Raw genomic sequence first — 16,220 nt, forward strand, 5'->3', positions numbered from 1 at the left:
GTGTATTGGCGAGTGAAGGCTTGTATCCTAGACTTCTAGCTATAGTACAATGAACAGAGGCCCTGGGAGCTGGAGCATGTAGGGAAATTTCCAGATTTCCCCCACATGAGTCAAGAAGTTTTCATGAGGCCCTGTGTGATATCCCTAATTATTGTCTTTGAGAATTGGAACGTCAGTCATCCATGTTTCAGAGCTGTCCTTCTTGTTCATACATGTAGTTTTGCAAAGGACTAGAAAGCTGAACTAAACATGGGAACTAAAGAAGGCTTTGGATATGTATCTGGTAAAGAAAGCCAACAATTAAAACTCTCTAGATTTTAATAAGACCCATAATTCATAAACATATTATTAAAATGCCCAGTATGTAACTGAATAAACAATGAACTAATAAAAATCTCAACTTTGAATAGACAAAGTTATCAATTCACAAGATGTATTCATAAGAGAATTTAAAGCAATTGCAACTGTATGTGAAGTAAAAGAACTTGTGAGGGCTAGAGAAATAGCTCAGCACTTAAGGCACTTGTCTGCAAAACCTTGCTACCCAGGTTCAATTCCCCAGTACCCATTTAAAGCATCTACACAAAGTGGTACATGCATCTAGAGTTCATATGCAGTGGCTAGAAGCCCTGGTGTGCCCATTCTGTCTCTCCTCTCCCCTCCCCTCCCCTTCCTTTCTCTCCACTTCTCTCTCTGTTGGCAAATAAACAAATAATTTTTTAAATTAATTAATTTATTTATTTATTTGAGAGCAACAGACAGAGAGAAAGACAGATAGAGGGAGAGAGAGAGAATGGGCGCGCCAGGGCTTCCAGCCTCTGCAAACGAACTCCAGATGCGTGCGCCCCCTTGTGCATCTGGCTAACGTGGGACCTGGGGAACCGAGCCTCGAACCGGGGTCCTTAGGCTTCACAGGCAAGCGCTTAACCGCTAAGCCATCTCTCCAGCCCAATTTTTTTTTTTATTTAAAAAAAAGACTTGAAAGCCAGGCAAGGTGGTTCATGGCTTTAATCCCAGCACTCAGGAGGCAAAGGTAGGAGGATTGCTATGACTTCAAAGCCACCCTAAGACTACATAGGGAATTCCAGGTCTGCCTGGACTAGAGTAAGACCCCACCTGAAAAACAAAACAAAAGAAAAAAAAAACAGGAATAAAGGGGGACCCGAAGAGATGGCTTAGTGGTTAAGGCACTTACCTGTGAAGCCTAAAGACCCATGTTCAACTCTCCAGGTCCCACATAAGCCAAGATGCATAAGATGACAGAAGCACACAAGATGTTGCAGTCCGGTTCGCATTGCTGGTAGAAATCACCCAACAAGGAGCAGCTTCTGGGAAAAAGAGATTTATTTTGGCTTACAGGCTCCAGGGGAAGCTCCACGATGGCAGGGGAAAACGATGGCATGAGCAGAGGGTGGACATCACCCCTTGGCCAGCATAAGGTGGACTACAGCAACAGGAGGGTGTGCCAAACACTGGCATGGGGAAACTGGCTATAAAGCCCTTAAGCCCGCCCCCAATAATACACTCCCTCCAGGAGGCATTAATTCCCAAATATCCATCAGCTGGGGTCCTAGCATTCAGAACACCTAAGTTTATGGGGGACACCTGAATCAAACTACCACACAAGGTGACACATACATTTGGAGTTCGATTACAGTGGCTGGAAGCCCTGACATGCCAGTTCTCCTTCTCTCTCCCTCTCCCCCCCCTCCACACACACTTTATATATATATATATTTTTTTTTGTTGTTCATTTTTTATTTATTTATTTGAGAGCGACAGACACAGGGAGAAAGACAGGTAGAGGGAGAGAGAGGGAATGGGCGCGCCAGGGCTTCCAGCCATTGCAAACAAACTCCAGACGCGTGCGCCCCCTTGTGCATCTGGCTAACGTGGGACCTGGGGAACCGAGCCTTGAACCGGGGTCCTTAGGCTTCACAGGCAAGCGCTTAACCACTAAGCCATCTCTCCATCCCCACACACACTTTTTAAAAAGGCCAGTCTGTTGGCTTGCTTCGAAAGAAAAAAAGAAAGAATCCTTCCTCCCCACCTAAAAAGGACTCATGAGTCAAATGGAATGATAGAAGTTCTAAGTTCTTCTCAAAGAAATAGCTGTAAAAATGGAATGTTCAGTATTGCAAAATGAAAAAATAAAAATAATTTTATAGTTGACTCAATTTCTGAGTCTCTACCAGAGTGACCCCAAATATATCCATATTCTAATATCTAGAACCTATGAATTTGCTACATTTTTTGCGAAAGTGACTTTGTATATACAATTCAGTTGTTACAGCTTGAATCTGACATGTCCCCTACAGGTTCATGTTTTGAATAATTGGTTACCACTAGGGTTACTATTTTAAAAGATTCTGGAAACTGTGAATGATAGGGCCTAGTTGGAGAAGGTGGGTCACTGTGCGTGGTTAGGTGGTTCCTTGTGTGTCCACTTCCTTTTGCTTCTGTTTGCTTCCTGTCTGCAGGGATGTAAGTAATTGTCTTTGGCCATATGTTCCCATATCCATGATACTCTGCTCAAGTGTGGGACTAAACAATCATGGACTGAGCCCTCTAAAACTATGAGCCAAGATAAATCTTTCCTTCAGGATTTCAGTCAGGTCCTTTGGTCACAACAGTACAGAAGTAACTAATACAGTTAGCGACCTTAGCACTCTAAGCATGTCTTGAATACACAGATGGGCCCAGTCTAATCAGGTGAGCTCCTCAAAGCAGGAAACTTGCTTTGTTAGGGAACACATGTAGCACAAGTCAAGCAATCAAATTTTGAGAAGCACTTGATATACTGTTGTTGGTTTGAAGGTGGAAGTAATGGTGAAGGGGAAGGCAAGTAACCTGAACGAAGCAAGTTTTGTTTCCCATCTGATAGCCAGTGGGAGAATGTAGGCTTAATGACAGGGAACAAAAGCTCACCCAACATTCTTAATGACTGAATTCTGGAAGCTAATACATCTCCAGAGATATCTTGGTTTTTTACCTTGAGAGAGTATATGCAAAGAACTCTGCTGAGCCAAACTGTAACTAGATTCTACATTATAGAATTGTGAGATAGTGTTGTTTTAAGACACTATGTTGGTGGGAATTTGTCACATCAGCATAGAAAACTAATATAGGCTTGATTATTGTTATATAAATTAATCATTAAACTTTTATTGTTTCTTAGTTGCTGGCAAAGACAAAATTTCTGGGTCATGGCATTACAAAATACCATGTTTCAGACAAGTTTGCATTGCTGGCAGAAATCACCTGACCAAGAGCAGCTTTGGGGGGAAAGGGTTTATTTTGGTTTACAGGCTCAAGGGGAAGCTCCACGATGGCAGGGAAAATGATGGCATGAGCAGAGGATGGACATCACCCCTGGCCAACATTAGGTGGACAATAGCAACAGGAGAATGTGCCAAACACTGGCATGGGGAAACTGGCTATAACACCCATAAACCTACCCCCAACAATACACTGCCTCCAGGGGAAGTTAATTCCCAAATTTCCATCAGCTGGGAATGTAGCATTCAGAACAGCTAAGTTTATAGGGGACACCTGAATCAAACCACCACATACCATAAGCCAAAAACTATAGAATGCACATTCTTTCCAAGTGCCACTGGAAAGTTTAATAAAATAGGACATATTGCTAAGAAAAAATAAAACACTTCAACAAATTTAAAAGAATTGAAATCATACAGAATATGTTTCCCGACCATAGTAAAATAAAAATTAAAATCTTTGTATTTTCAACATGGGAACAGACTGAAAGCCACATGCATACCTCTAGTACCTAAATAATAAACAGTAACACACACACACACACACACACACACCAGAAGGGAAATTAAAAAATATTTGAAACTACAAAAAAGTGAAAATACAGCATTTCAGTTTTTGTGAAATTAAGCTAAAGCATTATTTTAAAGGAGATTGGTAATGATTGTTGTCATTGATAAATTTCTAACTAGACCAAAAATGAAATGACAAAATTACCAATATTAAAAAGTATATCACTGTTGGGCTGGAGAGATGGCTTCATGGTTAAAGTACATGCCTGCAAAGCCTAAGGACCCAGGTTCGATTCTCCAGGTCCTATGTAAGCCAGATGCACATGGTAGCACATGCATGTGGAATTCATTTGCAGTGGCTGGAAGCCCTGGCATGCCCATTTTTTCTTTCTCTCTCTCTCTCAAATAAATAAATAAAATAGATTTAAAAAAATATTGTTTTCTCTGTGCATATTCTCTATGTGTGTAAGAGAGAGAGAGAAAGAAAGAGGGAGGGAGAGAGGGAATGGGAGGGATGGAGAAAGAGAGAGAAGGGAGAAAGATGCTAGTGATTTAAGAAGAAAATTGGTTCTGAGAATTTAGCCCAGAGCCTGTGTACACGTGGTAGCAAGCAGTTTACTACTAAGTTGTACACCCAGACCAGCTTCTCTTTTTCCTTTTGTGATTTTCCCACTTGTGTATGAGTGTGATGTGTGTGCGCAGATGCAGCACAGCAGGTGCTGTTGTAGAAACTAGAGGACAAGATAGGAAGTGCCCCTCCATTGGTCATCTACTTGTTTGCTTGAGATGGAGTCTTCACTGATTCCACAGTTTGCTGTTTTTGTGAACCTCAGTGATTCTCAGTCTCTGCTCTCCATAGGGCTAGGGTTGCAGATATGTCTGTGGGTTTATGTGGGTTCTGGGGAATTGAACTCAGCAGTCTCAGGCCCCCTCGGGTAGGAAGCATTCTTACCCACTGAGCCATTTCTCCAATTCTGAACTTCACTTTAAATGCTTAATTTTCTTTTGAAAAGTGATGAATCTTTTTGTTTGTTTGTTCATTTTGAGATAGTCTCATGCAGTTCAGGCTGGCCTTGATCTCCTGATCTTTCTGCCTCTATTTCCCAAGTGCTGGGATTGTAAGTCTGTACCACTGTGTGCATTGGCTGAAGTATCAGTCTTAAGCTGCATGTTTATGTTCTCATATATTTGAGTAAACACCAAACTCCAATTGAGACGTAATTAACCTAGTGTAAAATTCATGCTTCAAGTACACAACTCATTGATTTGTAGTGCTGTCATGAAACTTGGCAACCGTCACTACTAATTTCAGAGCGGCTTCATCATGCCTAAGACGATCCTGTGCCGTTAGCAGTCCCTTGGTGTTTTCATACACCTCCAGCCCCTAGCAACTACTAGCCTTTTCTGTGTTTGCCTACTTTAGACATGTCACATGATTGGATCCATATAATATGTGGTCCCTAAATATCTTTTCTTTCATGTAGTATAATGAATGCCTTCAGAGCTGGAGTGTATGATAGCATATTATCAGTACTTTATTCCTTTTTTATCCTTTTTAATTGATGAGCATTTGAATTGTTACATTTTGCTATTATGAATATTTATGTACATGGTTTATGTGGATATATGTTTATTATATCTTGGAATAGAATTGCATTATATGGAAACTGCTAAACTGCTGCCCAAAGTGGCTACAACATTTTTTAATTCTACAAGGAGTGTTTGAGGTTTCCAGTTTTTCTCTATCTTTGCCAGCACTTGTATTTTCTGTCTTTCTGACCACAGGAGAGTTATATCACTGTGAGGTTGTCCCTTCTAAGTTCTGAGTGCTAAGCTAGAGTGTCTTTCCGGGTATCCTTCATAAAGTTTTCCTTGTGAAAATATCTGTTTCAATCCTTTGTCCTAGTAAAAATAAAATTTGAGTTATTATCAACCTGCAAATTCTTTATGTATTCTGTATGTTTGTCAAATATATGTTCTTTAAGTATTTGCCTGTCTGGGCACATTTTCATGCTTTTTTGTTTGTTTGTTTTTCAAGGTAGGGTCTTGCTGTAGCCAAGGCTGACCTGGAGTTCAGTATGTAGTCTCAGGCTGGCCTCAAACTCATTGTGGTCCAATTACCTCTGCCTCCCGAGTGCTGAGATAAAAGGCGTGTGACACCACACCCAGCACATTTTCACATATTTTTAATATTTTAATTAATATATAGTTATGGGAGTACTCAGTGTGTAAACAGCACCGCACGTTGGTACCATCCTTACCCTCATCCCTGTCCCCTCCTCTGAAGGGACCCTCTTCATTGGGGATGCCAGTTATCCCCATGGGGATTGTGGGTCATGCATTGTGGATGTAGCCATCAGTTATGGGAAAGAGGCAATGTCTCTATGCGTAATGTTCCAACTTGTGGCTCTAACAATCTTTCCACTCCCTCTTCCACGAATTTCCTTGAGCCATGTTGGATTTATTTTAGGTCTACTTTGGTGATGGGCTCTTGGGAGCTTCTGTGTCTCTGGATCTCAGCTTGGTAGGAGTCGAATGTTCTCTGTGTCTACCTCCTTCACCCTAGGGCTGATATCAGGTTCACCAAGAAATCAACACTTTTGCTCACTTCCTCAATTACTCTATGGTTTCAGCTGGGGCCATGGTGAAGTGCGATTCTTGGTGAAGGCTGATTCTCTCCTCAGGTTCTGTGTCCATCTGAAAAAGAGAAGCAGATTCTCCAACAGAGAGTGAAGTCAGTACCATTGTTACTTTAGGGAGAATTTGATAGGTGTAGGCCCTCTTGCAGCCCAAGATTGGTGGGAGCTTGATATTGGAGAGTCCACTGACTTGATGAATATTACCCTAAGCCAATCCTATGCTCAAGCTAAATACCCAAGAGTCTTCTTACACCCCATTTCCATTGTGTCCTATGTCCAAGTCACTTGTTTGGTTTTGATACCTTCTTAAATTGGTTAATTTTCTCTTTTCTGCAACAACCGACCAAAGCAAATTAAGGAAGTAAGGGTTTATTTTGGCTCACGGTTTGAGGATAAAGTCCATCGTGACAGAGAAAACATAAGTGACAGAAGTATTAGGAAACTAGCCACCTTCTGTCCATAGTCTGAAGGCAGAGAGCAGTGAATGCTGGCACTCAGTATGTTCTCCTTTTTATCTGGTCCAGCACCCCAATCCATGGAGTGGCACTGCTCACAGTTATGGTGGGCCTCCCACCTCAATAAATTTATTTTATTTTATTTTTATTTATTTATTTGAGAGTGACAGAGAGAGAGGAGGAGGCAGAGAGAGAGAGAAGAGAATGGGCGTGCCAGAGCTTCCAGCCACTGCAAAGGAACTCCAGACGCATGTCCCCTCTTGTGCATCTGGCTAATGTGGGTCCTGGGGAATCGAACCTTGAACGGGGTCCTTAAGCTTCACAGGCAAGTGCCTAACCACTAAGCCATCTCTCCAACCCCCACCTCAATAAATTTAATCTAGAAACTCTTTCACAGACATGTCCAGAGGTGTGTCTTCTAGATGATTCTGGATCTAATCAAGTTGACAATCAAGATTAATGATCACACCCCTTAAGCTTTTATCTTTTTACTTCCTCCTCCCTGATGACAAGAGTGATTATTTTCCACCTTAAAAGATGAATCTGATCTATTAAAGGTACTTACAGAAAATTCATCAAGTATTTTAGTTTTCTTCCTTTTGCTAGTGAATAACTATTAGATCTTTATCTTATTTTAAAAGACCTATAGATCATGTTCTGAAAATTACGTGTGACATTTGTACTTCGTATGGTATTTGTAATTTCTGTACTAGTGCTAACAACAAGAGACCTTAAGATTTAGTCTAATACACAATACAAAGCATGGTGAAATACAAGAAATGGCTTAAAACATAAATACCAGGCTGGAGAGATGGCTCAGAAGTTAAGGCATTTGCCTGCAAAGCCTAATGACCTGAGTTTGATTCCATAGTGCCCACAAAGTGGCACATGTATCTGGAGTTCATTTGCAGTGGCCAGAGGCCCTGGAGTGCCCATTCCCTCTATCCTTGCCAGGCATGGTGGCACAGACCTTTAATGACAGCACTCAGGAGGCTGAAGTAGCAGGATCACTATGATTTCGAGGCCACCCTGAGACTACATAGTGAATTCCAGGTTAGCCTGGGCTAGAGTGAGACCCTGCCTCAAAAAACAAAAACCACTAAGAATACCAAATGAAAAAAAAAAATGGCGTGTGATAGATTGCAACAAATTTGTTGCTATAGGTCTATTGATCTTTTGTGAGAATTTTTTCTTAAGAAGTTAACACACTTATCATAAGGAGAGTATCAGGAATGTAATTAATTTATCATGAGCTGTTCATGAATTATTAAGTACTCTTGTGTGTGTACTTGCATGTGTGCAGGTATATGTTTATGCGTGTGTGTGTGGAGGCCAGATGTTGATGCTGGTGTCTTCTACAGCCACTCCCCACCTTACTTATTTAGACATGATCTCTCTTAGCCCAGTGTGATAGTACATGCCTTTAATTCTAACACTTGAGTGGCTGGGGTTTGAGCCTATGAGTTTGAGGCCAGCCTGGTCTATAGAATGAGTTCTAGATTAGCCTGGTCTAGAGTGAGACAGTATCTCTCTGTTGAACCCAGAACTTTCCAATTCTTCTATTCTAGCTGGGTGGCTTGACCTAGGATCACCTTTCTCTGCCTCCTCAGAGCTGGGATTATAGATGGGCCATCACTCCTACCCAGAATTTATATAGGTGTTAGGGGTCTGAACTCAGGTTCTCAATCTATATGATAAACACTTTATCAGCTGATCTCTTTCTTCAGTTGAGTAGTAATTCTCATCATGATTTTTTGGTAAAAATTATTTTAAATCCAAATTGTTTGAGATGAATAATATCTCACATTCAGTTGGTATACATTATGATTATGTACTAAATACTATAAAATCTGATAAATAATTTTGAAGTCTAATCTAATTATTTATTCTTTGTTTTGTAGTCTTGCACTACATCCTGAAAGAGTATTAGTTGCAACAGGACAAGTTGGGAAAGAGCCTTATATCTGTGTTTGGGATTCGTACACTGTGCAGACCATATCAGTTCTAAAGGATGTTCATACACATGGTATAGCTTGCTTAGCATTCGACTTAGATGGACAGGTATGTACAAATCTTTTTCTTTTCTACATTGTGATTTAAAATGTTTACTATAAGAAATTACTATATATCTTTGAATATAAAATTGACAAAGAGTTGAAAAGTATTTATTTATCCAAAGGTGATGATTTATAAATAAGATACGTAGTTGACTTTAATAACAAAAATAAAGCCAGGCTTGGTGGTGCACCTTTAGTCCCAGTACTTAGTAGGCAGTGGTAAGAGGATCATCATGAGTTCAAGGCTACTTTGAGATTCCAGGTCAGCCTGGGCTAGAGCGAGACCCTACCTCAAAAAAAAAAAAAAACAAATAAATGTAAAGAGTATTTTTTCATCCTTATAATTGCATTATTATCCTAAAAGCCAAGTAGATTTTAATTCACTGTAATATTACCTAGTTGTTATAGAAAATTTCACTTCTAACTCTTCTCCAAGTAGGATATTTAAATAGAACATATGAAAGATGTTTTAGGAAAATTAAGATTCTCTAAGTAGAACTGTATGTGTTTGAATTTTCAGTTACTTTAAGGATTTTTTTTTCATGGTAGGGTCCCACTCTAGCCAAGGCTAACCTGGAATTCACTATGTATTCTCAGGGTAGCCTCAAACTCATGGTGATCTTCTTACCTTTGCTGCCTGAGTGCTGGGATTTAAAGTGTGCACCACTACTCCTGACAAGGATTTTTTATAATTATCTTTTTATTGAAAAATGAAAGCTGGTTATAGTAGCTCATGCCTTTTTGGAGGCCAAAGTAGGATTGCCATGAATTTGAGGCTAGCCTCAAACTACAGAGTGAGTTCCAGGTCAGTCTGGGCTAGACTGAGACCCTGCCTCAGAAAGAAAGAAAGAAAGAGAGAGAGGGAGAGAGGGAGGGAGGGAGGAAAGGAGGAAGGAAAGAAGAAAGAAAGAGAGAGAGAGGAGAAGGGAAGGGAAGGGAAGGGAAGGGAAGGGAAGGGAAAAAGGGGGAGAAAGGGAAAGGGAGAGAGGGAAGGGACAGTTCCTATGGGTTATTTCTATACAAAATCAATGATCAAAAGAAAAGATGCAGTTATTACTCCATTGACTAATCAGTTTCCAAATTATTTTCTGACAAGGCAAGAGCTTTTTAGTAGTTCTGATAGAAGTTTTTATACCTAAAACATTTAAAAGAGGTGTGGCTAATTTGTAATTGTTCATTTTTTTGCTAAAGTTAGATTTTAAAATCATTTTAACTTACAGAGGAAATTACTTATCTGCTTTTAATTTATAAAATTAGTTGTATAGGTCCAGATTTTGTAGAAACAGGTTATAGAGTATACTATCACATAAATATTGTATATTATAAAACATTGCTTCTTCAAGTGGCATAGATTTATGACTTTGTTATCAGGGATCTATAAAGACTTAACAGAAATCTTTTACATAGGAGAAAATGCTTTCAGGTTCAATATCACTATACAATAGTAATTAACCTTCCTAAAAATGTATAAAATGTCCCATTTTTGCTGTGACTCCGTCAGTTTTTTTTTTATTTTTCTAGCAGTTTTCCTTTCTGGCAGAAGTTACAGTTATGCTACTTTGTCAATACTCTTAGAAAAATAAAAGCCTCCCTTCTCAGTATGGAAACATGTCTGCATGTACACCCCCCCAAATTTTCATAAGTTGAAATACACCTGCCTTTTCTCCATGAGGACTCTAACATATGGATGTAAACATTTCAGTGTTTCTTATGCCATTTATAATTTGGTAGTTAATTGGTTTGCTTGTCTTTTTATTCCCTCCTGGACTTCTTGGCCATAATCCAGCGCTTGGTGTCTGTTGGACTCGATTCAAAGAATGCAGTTTGTGTTTGGGACTGGAAAAGGGGGAAAATGCTGTCCATGGCTCCTGGTCACACTGACAGAGTAAGTATACTCCTTTGGGATGTCTAATGAGTACTGGCAGGAAAATCCTAGGCAACAGGTCAGGCGGGTTGAATTCCAAGTCAGCCTGGGCTAGAGTGAGGCTCTACTAAAACAAACAAAATTATGTATTACTATGGGGTAGGAATATATTACTCTGTGGAAGCATGCATAAGGGCATGTTTGACCCCAGGTACTATAAAACATAAATGGAATAGCATAATGTATTACTATAAAGTTTTTATTGACCTGACACTTTTTACTTTGGAAACTTGTTAAAATATATATTCCTAGCCAGGCATGGTGGTGCACGCCTTTAATCCCAGTACTTGGGAGGCAGAGGTTGGAGGATCGTTGTGAGTTCAAGGTCACCCTGAGACTACATAGTTAATTCCAGGTCAGCCTGGACCAGAATGAGACCCTACCTCGAAAAAACAAAGTGTGTGTGTATATGTGTGTGTGTGTGTGTGTGTGTGTGTGTGTGTGTGTGTCCAGAATGAGACCCTACCTCGAAAAAACAAAGTATATATATATTTGTGTGTGTGTTCCTTATTCTAATTTACATAAAATTGACATAAGGAATATTTTATAGTCAGCTTCAATGTTGTACTTTTATAAAACTATATAAAAACTGTATAAAGTCTTAAAAAGTCTCATTTGTATATGTGTGTGATAAAATTCTAACCTGAACCAGCAGAGAGGCATGCCAATGCCAATGACTCTTTTGTAAGAATACATAAATGCTATATAGAAAACTTTTAATTTGCATTTTGAAAAAATATACTTGTCTTTAAAAAGATTGTTTAATGAGCTGGAGAGATGGCTTAGCAGTTAAAGTGTTTACCTGCGAAGCCTAAGGACTCAAGTCTGATTCCCTAGTACCCATCATTTGCAGTGGCTAAAGGTCCTGGTGGGCACTGTGCCCATTCTCTCTCTGTCTCTCTCAAATGAACAAATAAAAATTAAAGCTGGGTGTGGTGGCACATGCCTTTAATCCCAGCATGTGGGAGGCAGAGGTAAGTGGATTGCTGTGGGTATGGGGCCAGCCTGAGACTACATAATGAACTCCAGGTCAGCCTGGGCTACAGTGAGACCTTACTTTGAAAAACCAAAAAAAAAAAAAAAAAAAAGAATGTTTAAGGGAGCTTTTACATGGTCACTCACACAGCTTAAATATTAAAATTATATAGATATGGTTAGATAGTTGTGTGATCTGACTTGGATCAAAGTATTTCATATGCTAGTACTTTGGATTCAGTAGACTGTTAAATAAAATATTATCAGACGCATTTTAAAAAGGTTTTGTGATTAGTGTTTTAAAATTGTGTTGGTATGTTTTTCATATAACATGTGCTGTGATGAGTTGTGGAGCATTATCTTATAAGATATATTCTTATCATTGAAGAACGTCACTTTATAAATTTTTAGAGGTAGTAAACTTCTTAGATTATACAGAAGTCAAAGAATCATAATGAAGACAAGACATCCAGGTAGCAGGATAAGTGAAATATTTTTCAGGTGAGCTTTTATTTCATTTTAACCCAGGTATGTGTTTCTAATGCATATTTTATTTCATCTGAGTTTTGTAACAAAAGGGGTTTGTATATATTTAGAATTTATGGAACATTAGATATGAATAAAGCCTGGGGTCTCCTAAACTTAAGTATATATAAGTTAATTTTATTTGACCTATAAACAGTGAGAAAAGTAAAAAAAACAAATGAAAATTGCTATGAAATAAATGTTTGGATCTTTTATGAAGAGTAGTTTTGTGTGTTATAAAACTATTAAAATGTTCTTTTTTTCTATAAGTGTTAAATTATGTTCCATTTAGAAGTTGACCTCTGAAAACGTTGCTGATACCTGTCTAGTTTTGTTGAACCACTCATGTTATTTGTGGACCATGTTCTTTAAAAAAATAAATAAAAATATTAAATTTAAATCTACTATCAACTTCATAAAGCTCATCAAAATTAAGAAATTGATTTTGTTCTTTATTTTCATAATTACTTTTTCTGATAATGTTTTGAAATGTGGGATTTTGGTGATTACTTACTGAGATGGCTATTGTTTCTGATGGAGTCATGTTTTAGGCCACTTGATTATCTGAACAGGACTTTTTGATAATACTGGAAAGGTTTTAATTGTCAATCTTATTTGTTCACAGATATTTGATATATCTTGGGATCTGTACCAGCCAAATAAACTTGTGAGCTGTGGTGTGAAACATATCAAGGTACTAGCAGGATCTTCTTTTAAAAGTCACTTGTAGTTTCTGCTACTATGAATCTATCACACTGTTCATAAGTTAGTGTAGCTATGGAATTCTGATAGGACTTATTTTAAAATGTCAGTTTTTCAACGTTCTTATGTTTAGCCTAGCAAATATGTATTGTGTAGTAATTTTGAGACATTGTAAGGGATGTAGGTGTGGGTATGGAATTAATGAACCACTCTCTTTTAGGAAATGTATAGTCTAGTGAGGTATTGAGGTACTGATTTACTGTGTTCCAGTTCGTTCCTCCATTGCACCTGCAAAGTAAAAAAAAAAAAGAGTAGGAAGCTAAACTCAGTAAGAGTTCTCGTTTTCAGATGGGGAATGGCATGGTGGAACAGCATGGAGAGGTAGCGCCTCCACTGAGGAGACATTCAGCCATGTTGAGCTTTTCTCCCATTGAAACCATAGCGTTTTTTTTTTTTTGTTTTTTTTTTTTTAAATCATCCTCGAAGAGTTGCTAATTTGCTGAAGAGCTTATGCACAGTTGCCTTGCGCAGTGCCCAGCACAGGGTTATCTTTCCTTTTTCTACATTCATCCTGTGGTTTGCCTTCAGCCTCGATAGTGACCCTTCCCTTTGCTTATGGCAAGCTCTGGTTTCAAAGCCTTTGAAGTATCAGTGTTGATATGCATCCTATGTCTGTAGTTACTTGCAAATCTCTGGTGCAAATGGCAAATACAAGGGTTTTCCACTGTCTTACAGAACTGTTCTAGTGAATAGGACTCTGTGTTCCAACACTCTTACGCTACATCCATCCCATCCACATTCTCTCTAGTGCACTGAAGTGTTGAAAATATTTTACTTTCTTTTCTATGTGTTCTTTGGTAATCTGCATATACTGTGTGCCTTTTAGTTCTGGAGTTTGTGTGGAAATGCTCTGACCCCCAAACGAGGAGTCTTTGGTAAAACAGGTGACCTTCAGACAATATTGTGTCTAGCCTGTGCTCAAGATGAATTAACATATTCTGGTGCACTCAATGGGGATGTATATGTTTGGAAAGGAATCAATCTTATACGAACAATACAAGGAGCCCATGCTGTAAGTATATTTAAATATTTTATCTTATTATTTATTTATTTGCCAGGAGAGAGATAGTGAGTGAGAGAGAGAAATGGGTGCACCAGAATGCATTCCAGATATGTTTGCCATTTTCTGCATCTGGCTTTATGTGGAAGTTGGGGAATTGAACCCAAGCTACCAGGCTTTGCAAGCAAGTGCCTTTAATCACTGAGCCATCTCTCCAGCCCCCTCCTTTCTTTATGGATTAGCTTTTCTTGCTCTGTACTGCTGCTTGTGTTGTTGAATTGTTTTTCTTTATTCATGTGAATATCAGGAATATTTACTTTTCCAATATATACTACCATTTTCTAATAAAAAATTTCAGGGCTGCTGATGTAGCTCAGTGATAGAATGCTTGCCTAATGTGCATGAGGCCATAGATTCAATACCTAGTGCCACCAAAAATATTTTAGAAAGAAAAAAAGTTAAACACTTTTTCCTGTATTGTTTGTGGGTGGCCTACCGTGCACAAAAAAGTCATAATTCATTCACATAAATGTTCTGATTTTGGGGGGTGGGGCTTTTTGCAGTAGGGTCTTTCTCTAGCCCAGGCTAACCTGGAATTCACTGTGTAGTCTCAGGCTGGCCTCAAACTCAAAGTGATCCTCCTACCTTAGCCTCCCCAGTGCTGGGATTAAAGGCGTATGCCACCACGCCTGGCAAAGTTCTGATTTTTTTTAAGTAACATTAAAGTTTTGTCCTCTATAATTTGTTTTTATATATAACATGACTATTTTCTTTTGTGTTATATCCATATCATTAAAATTCACTTTAATCACATAGTGGGCTTATAAGGATGCATTTCTGTGTTTTCTTTTGTGTATTCTGATTTATTTATGTGTTCCTTTGTCATAACAAAATACTGCCAAGTGGGTTTCTACCTTCACCTAGTAGATGTTCTTGAGAAGTTTTCATTATTAAATTACTGTGTTCTTTGTCTAGGCAGGGATTTTCAGTATGAATGTTTGTGAAGAAGGCTTTGCTACTGGAGGCAGAGATGGCTGTATTCGTCTCTGGGATTTAACTTTTAAACCAATTACTGTGATTGACCTCAGGGAAACAGAACAGGGATACAAAGGTAATAATAAAATACATATGTCATTACTGAGGAAACTGAATGAACCAAGGGTTGTTTCTTACAGTAAATGTACATGTTTACTTATGCTTATGGAGTTTGAGTCATTGGCATGGCAAAGACTGTTCTGTATGTTTCATGCCTCTTGTAATGAGAGATGTGACCCACGCTTTGTCAACCAAGCATTTTGAAAATATTTTACTGTTAGAATACCAAATATGACTACTGACTAAATAAGTTGTTATAAATAAATATGTTGGGAATTGGGAAACTTTTATTAAGGATAATTTAAATGAGTATTTTCTTCATCAAAATTTATTTTTCAGCAATTCAGGGATTTTTTTTCCCCCTTTGGTGTCTTTAAAAATTGACATAGTAAAATGAACAATTTACTATGTAACTTAACATATTACACTAGTATATTAATCTGTATGACACAGTAAAATAGAATGTTTCACTATGAGACACATTTTACAATAACATATTAATCTCTAATGTGGCCTTGATTTCTAAGGCTCTCATTAAGATAACACATACCTGCATTTAAGTCACATTCCAGTTATGTGGGAGCTGGGTAACTTTGGGTTGATTATTTAGCCTCATCTGGAGGTTAAGGCTAGCTGTGTTAAGTGAGTTAATACATATGAAATAGTTAGAAGAATATTAAGCACATAAGCTTTTGAATGTTAACTGCTCTATTTTCATTAGTTTTTATTATTTTTTGAAGTTTACAATAGAATGTGATTCATTTTGTTTGATTTAGAATACTGTGAGATATGAAGTATCTTTATATTGGCTATGCTATATAGACAGTGAAACTGACAGTTTTCCTAAGAGTCCAAAACAAACTGTGGACTATACAGATAAAGTAAAATTATTCTTAATTTATCTAAGTGAAAAGTCAGTTTACAAAAGAAAAATAATGTAATTTTGTGAAGGCAGTTAATGAGTATTTGCTTACTGATTGCTGCACAATGTAAGTGCAGT

General features: G+C 38.2%; 1 protein-coding gene across 2 annotated transcripts in view; it reads left to right on the forward strand.

Annotated features, from left to right (window-relative positions):
• Eml5 (EMAP like 5) overlaps positions 1-16,220 on the forward strand; it is a 136,155-nt gene that overhangs the window by 19,406 nt on the left and 100,529 nt on the right. For both annotated transcript variants that reach the window (XM_004649347.2, XM_045154447.1), the window contains exons 2-6: positions 8,784-8,943; positions 10,726-10,824; positions 12,989-13,057; positions 13,952-14,137; positions 15,101-15,236. In XM_004649347.2, the coding sequence (XP_004649404.2) occupies positions 8,784-8,943; positions 10,726-10,824; positions 12,989-13,057; positions 13,952-14,137; positions 15,101-15,236 (650 nt within the window). The remainder of the gene's footprint in view (positions 1-8,783; positions 8,944-10,725; positions 10,825-12,988; positions 13,058-13,951; positions 14,138-15,100; positions 15,237-16,220) is intronic.

This window comes from Jaculus jaculus, chromosome 7, assembly GCF_020740685.1.
Source record: "Jaculus jaculus isolate mJacJac1 chromosome 7, mJacJac1.mat.Y.cur, whole genome shotgun sequence".
NCBI lineage: Eukaryota > Metazoa > Chordata > Mammalia > Rodentia > Dipodidae > Jaculus > Jaculus jaculus.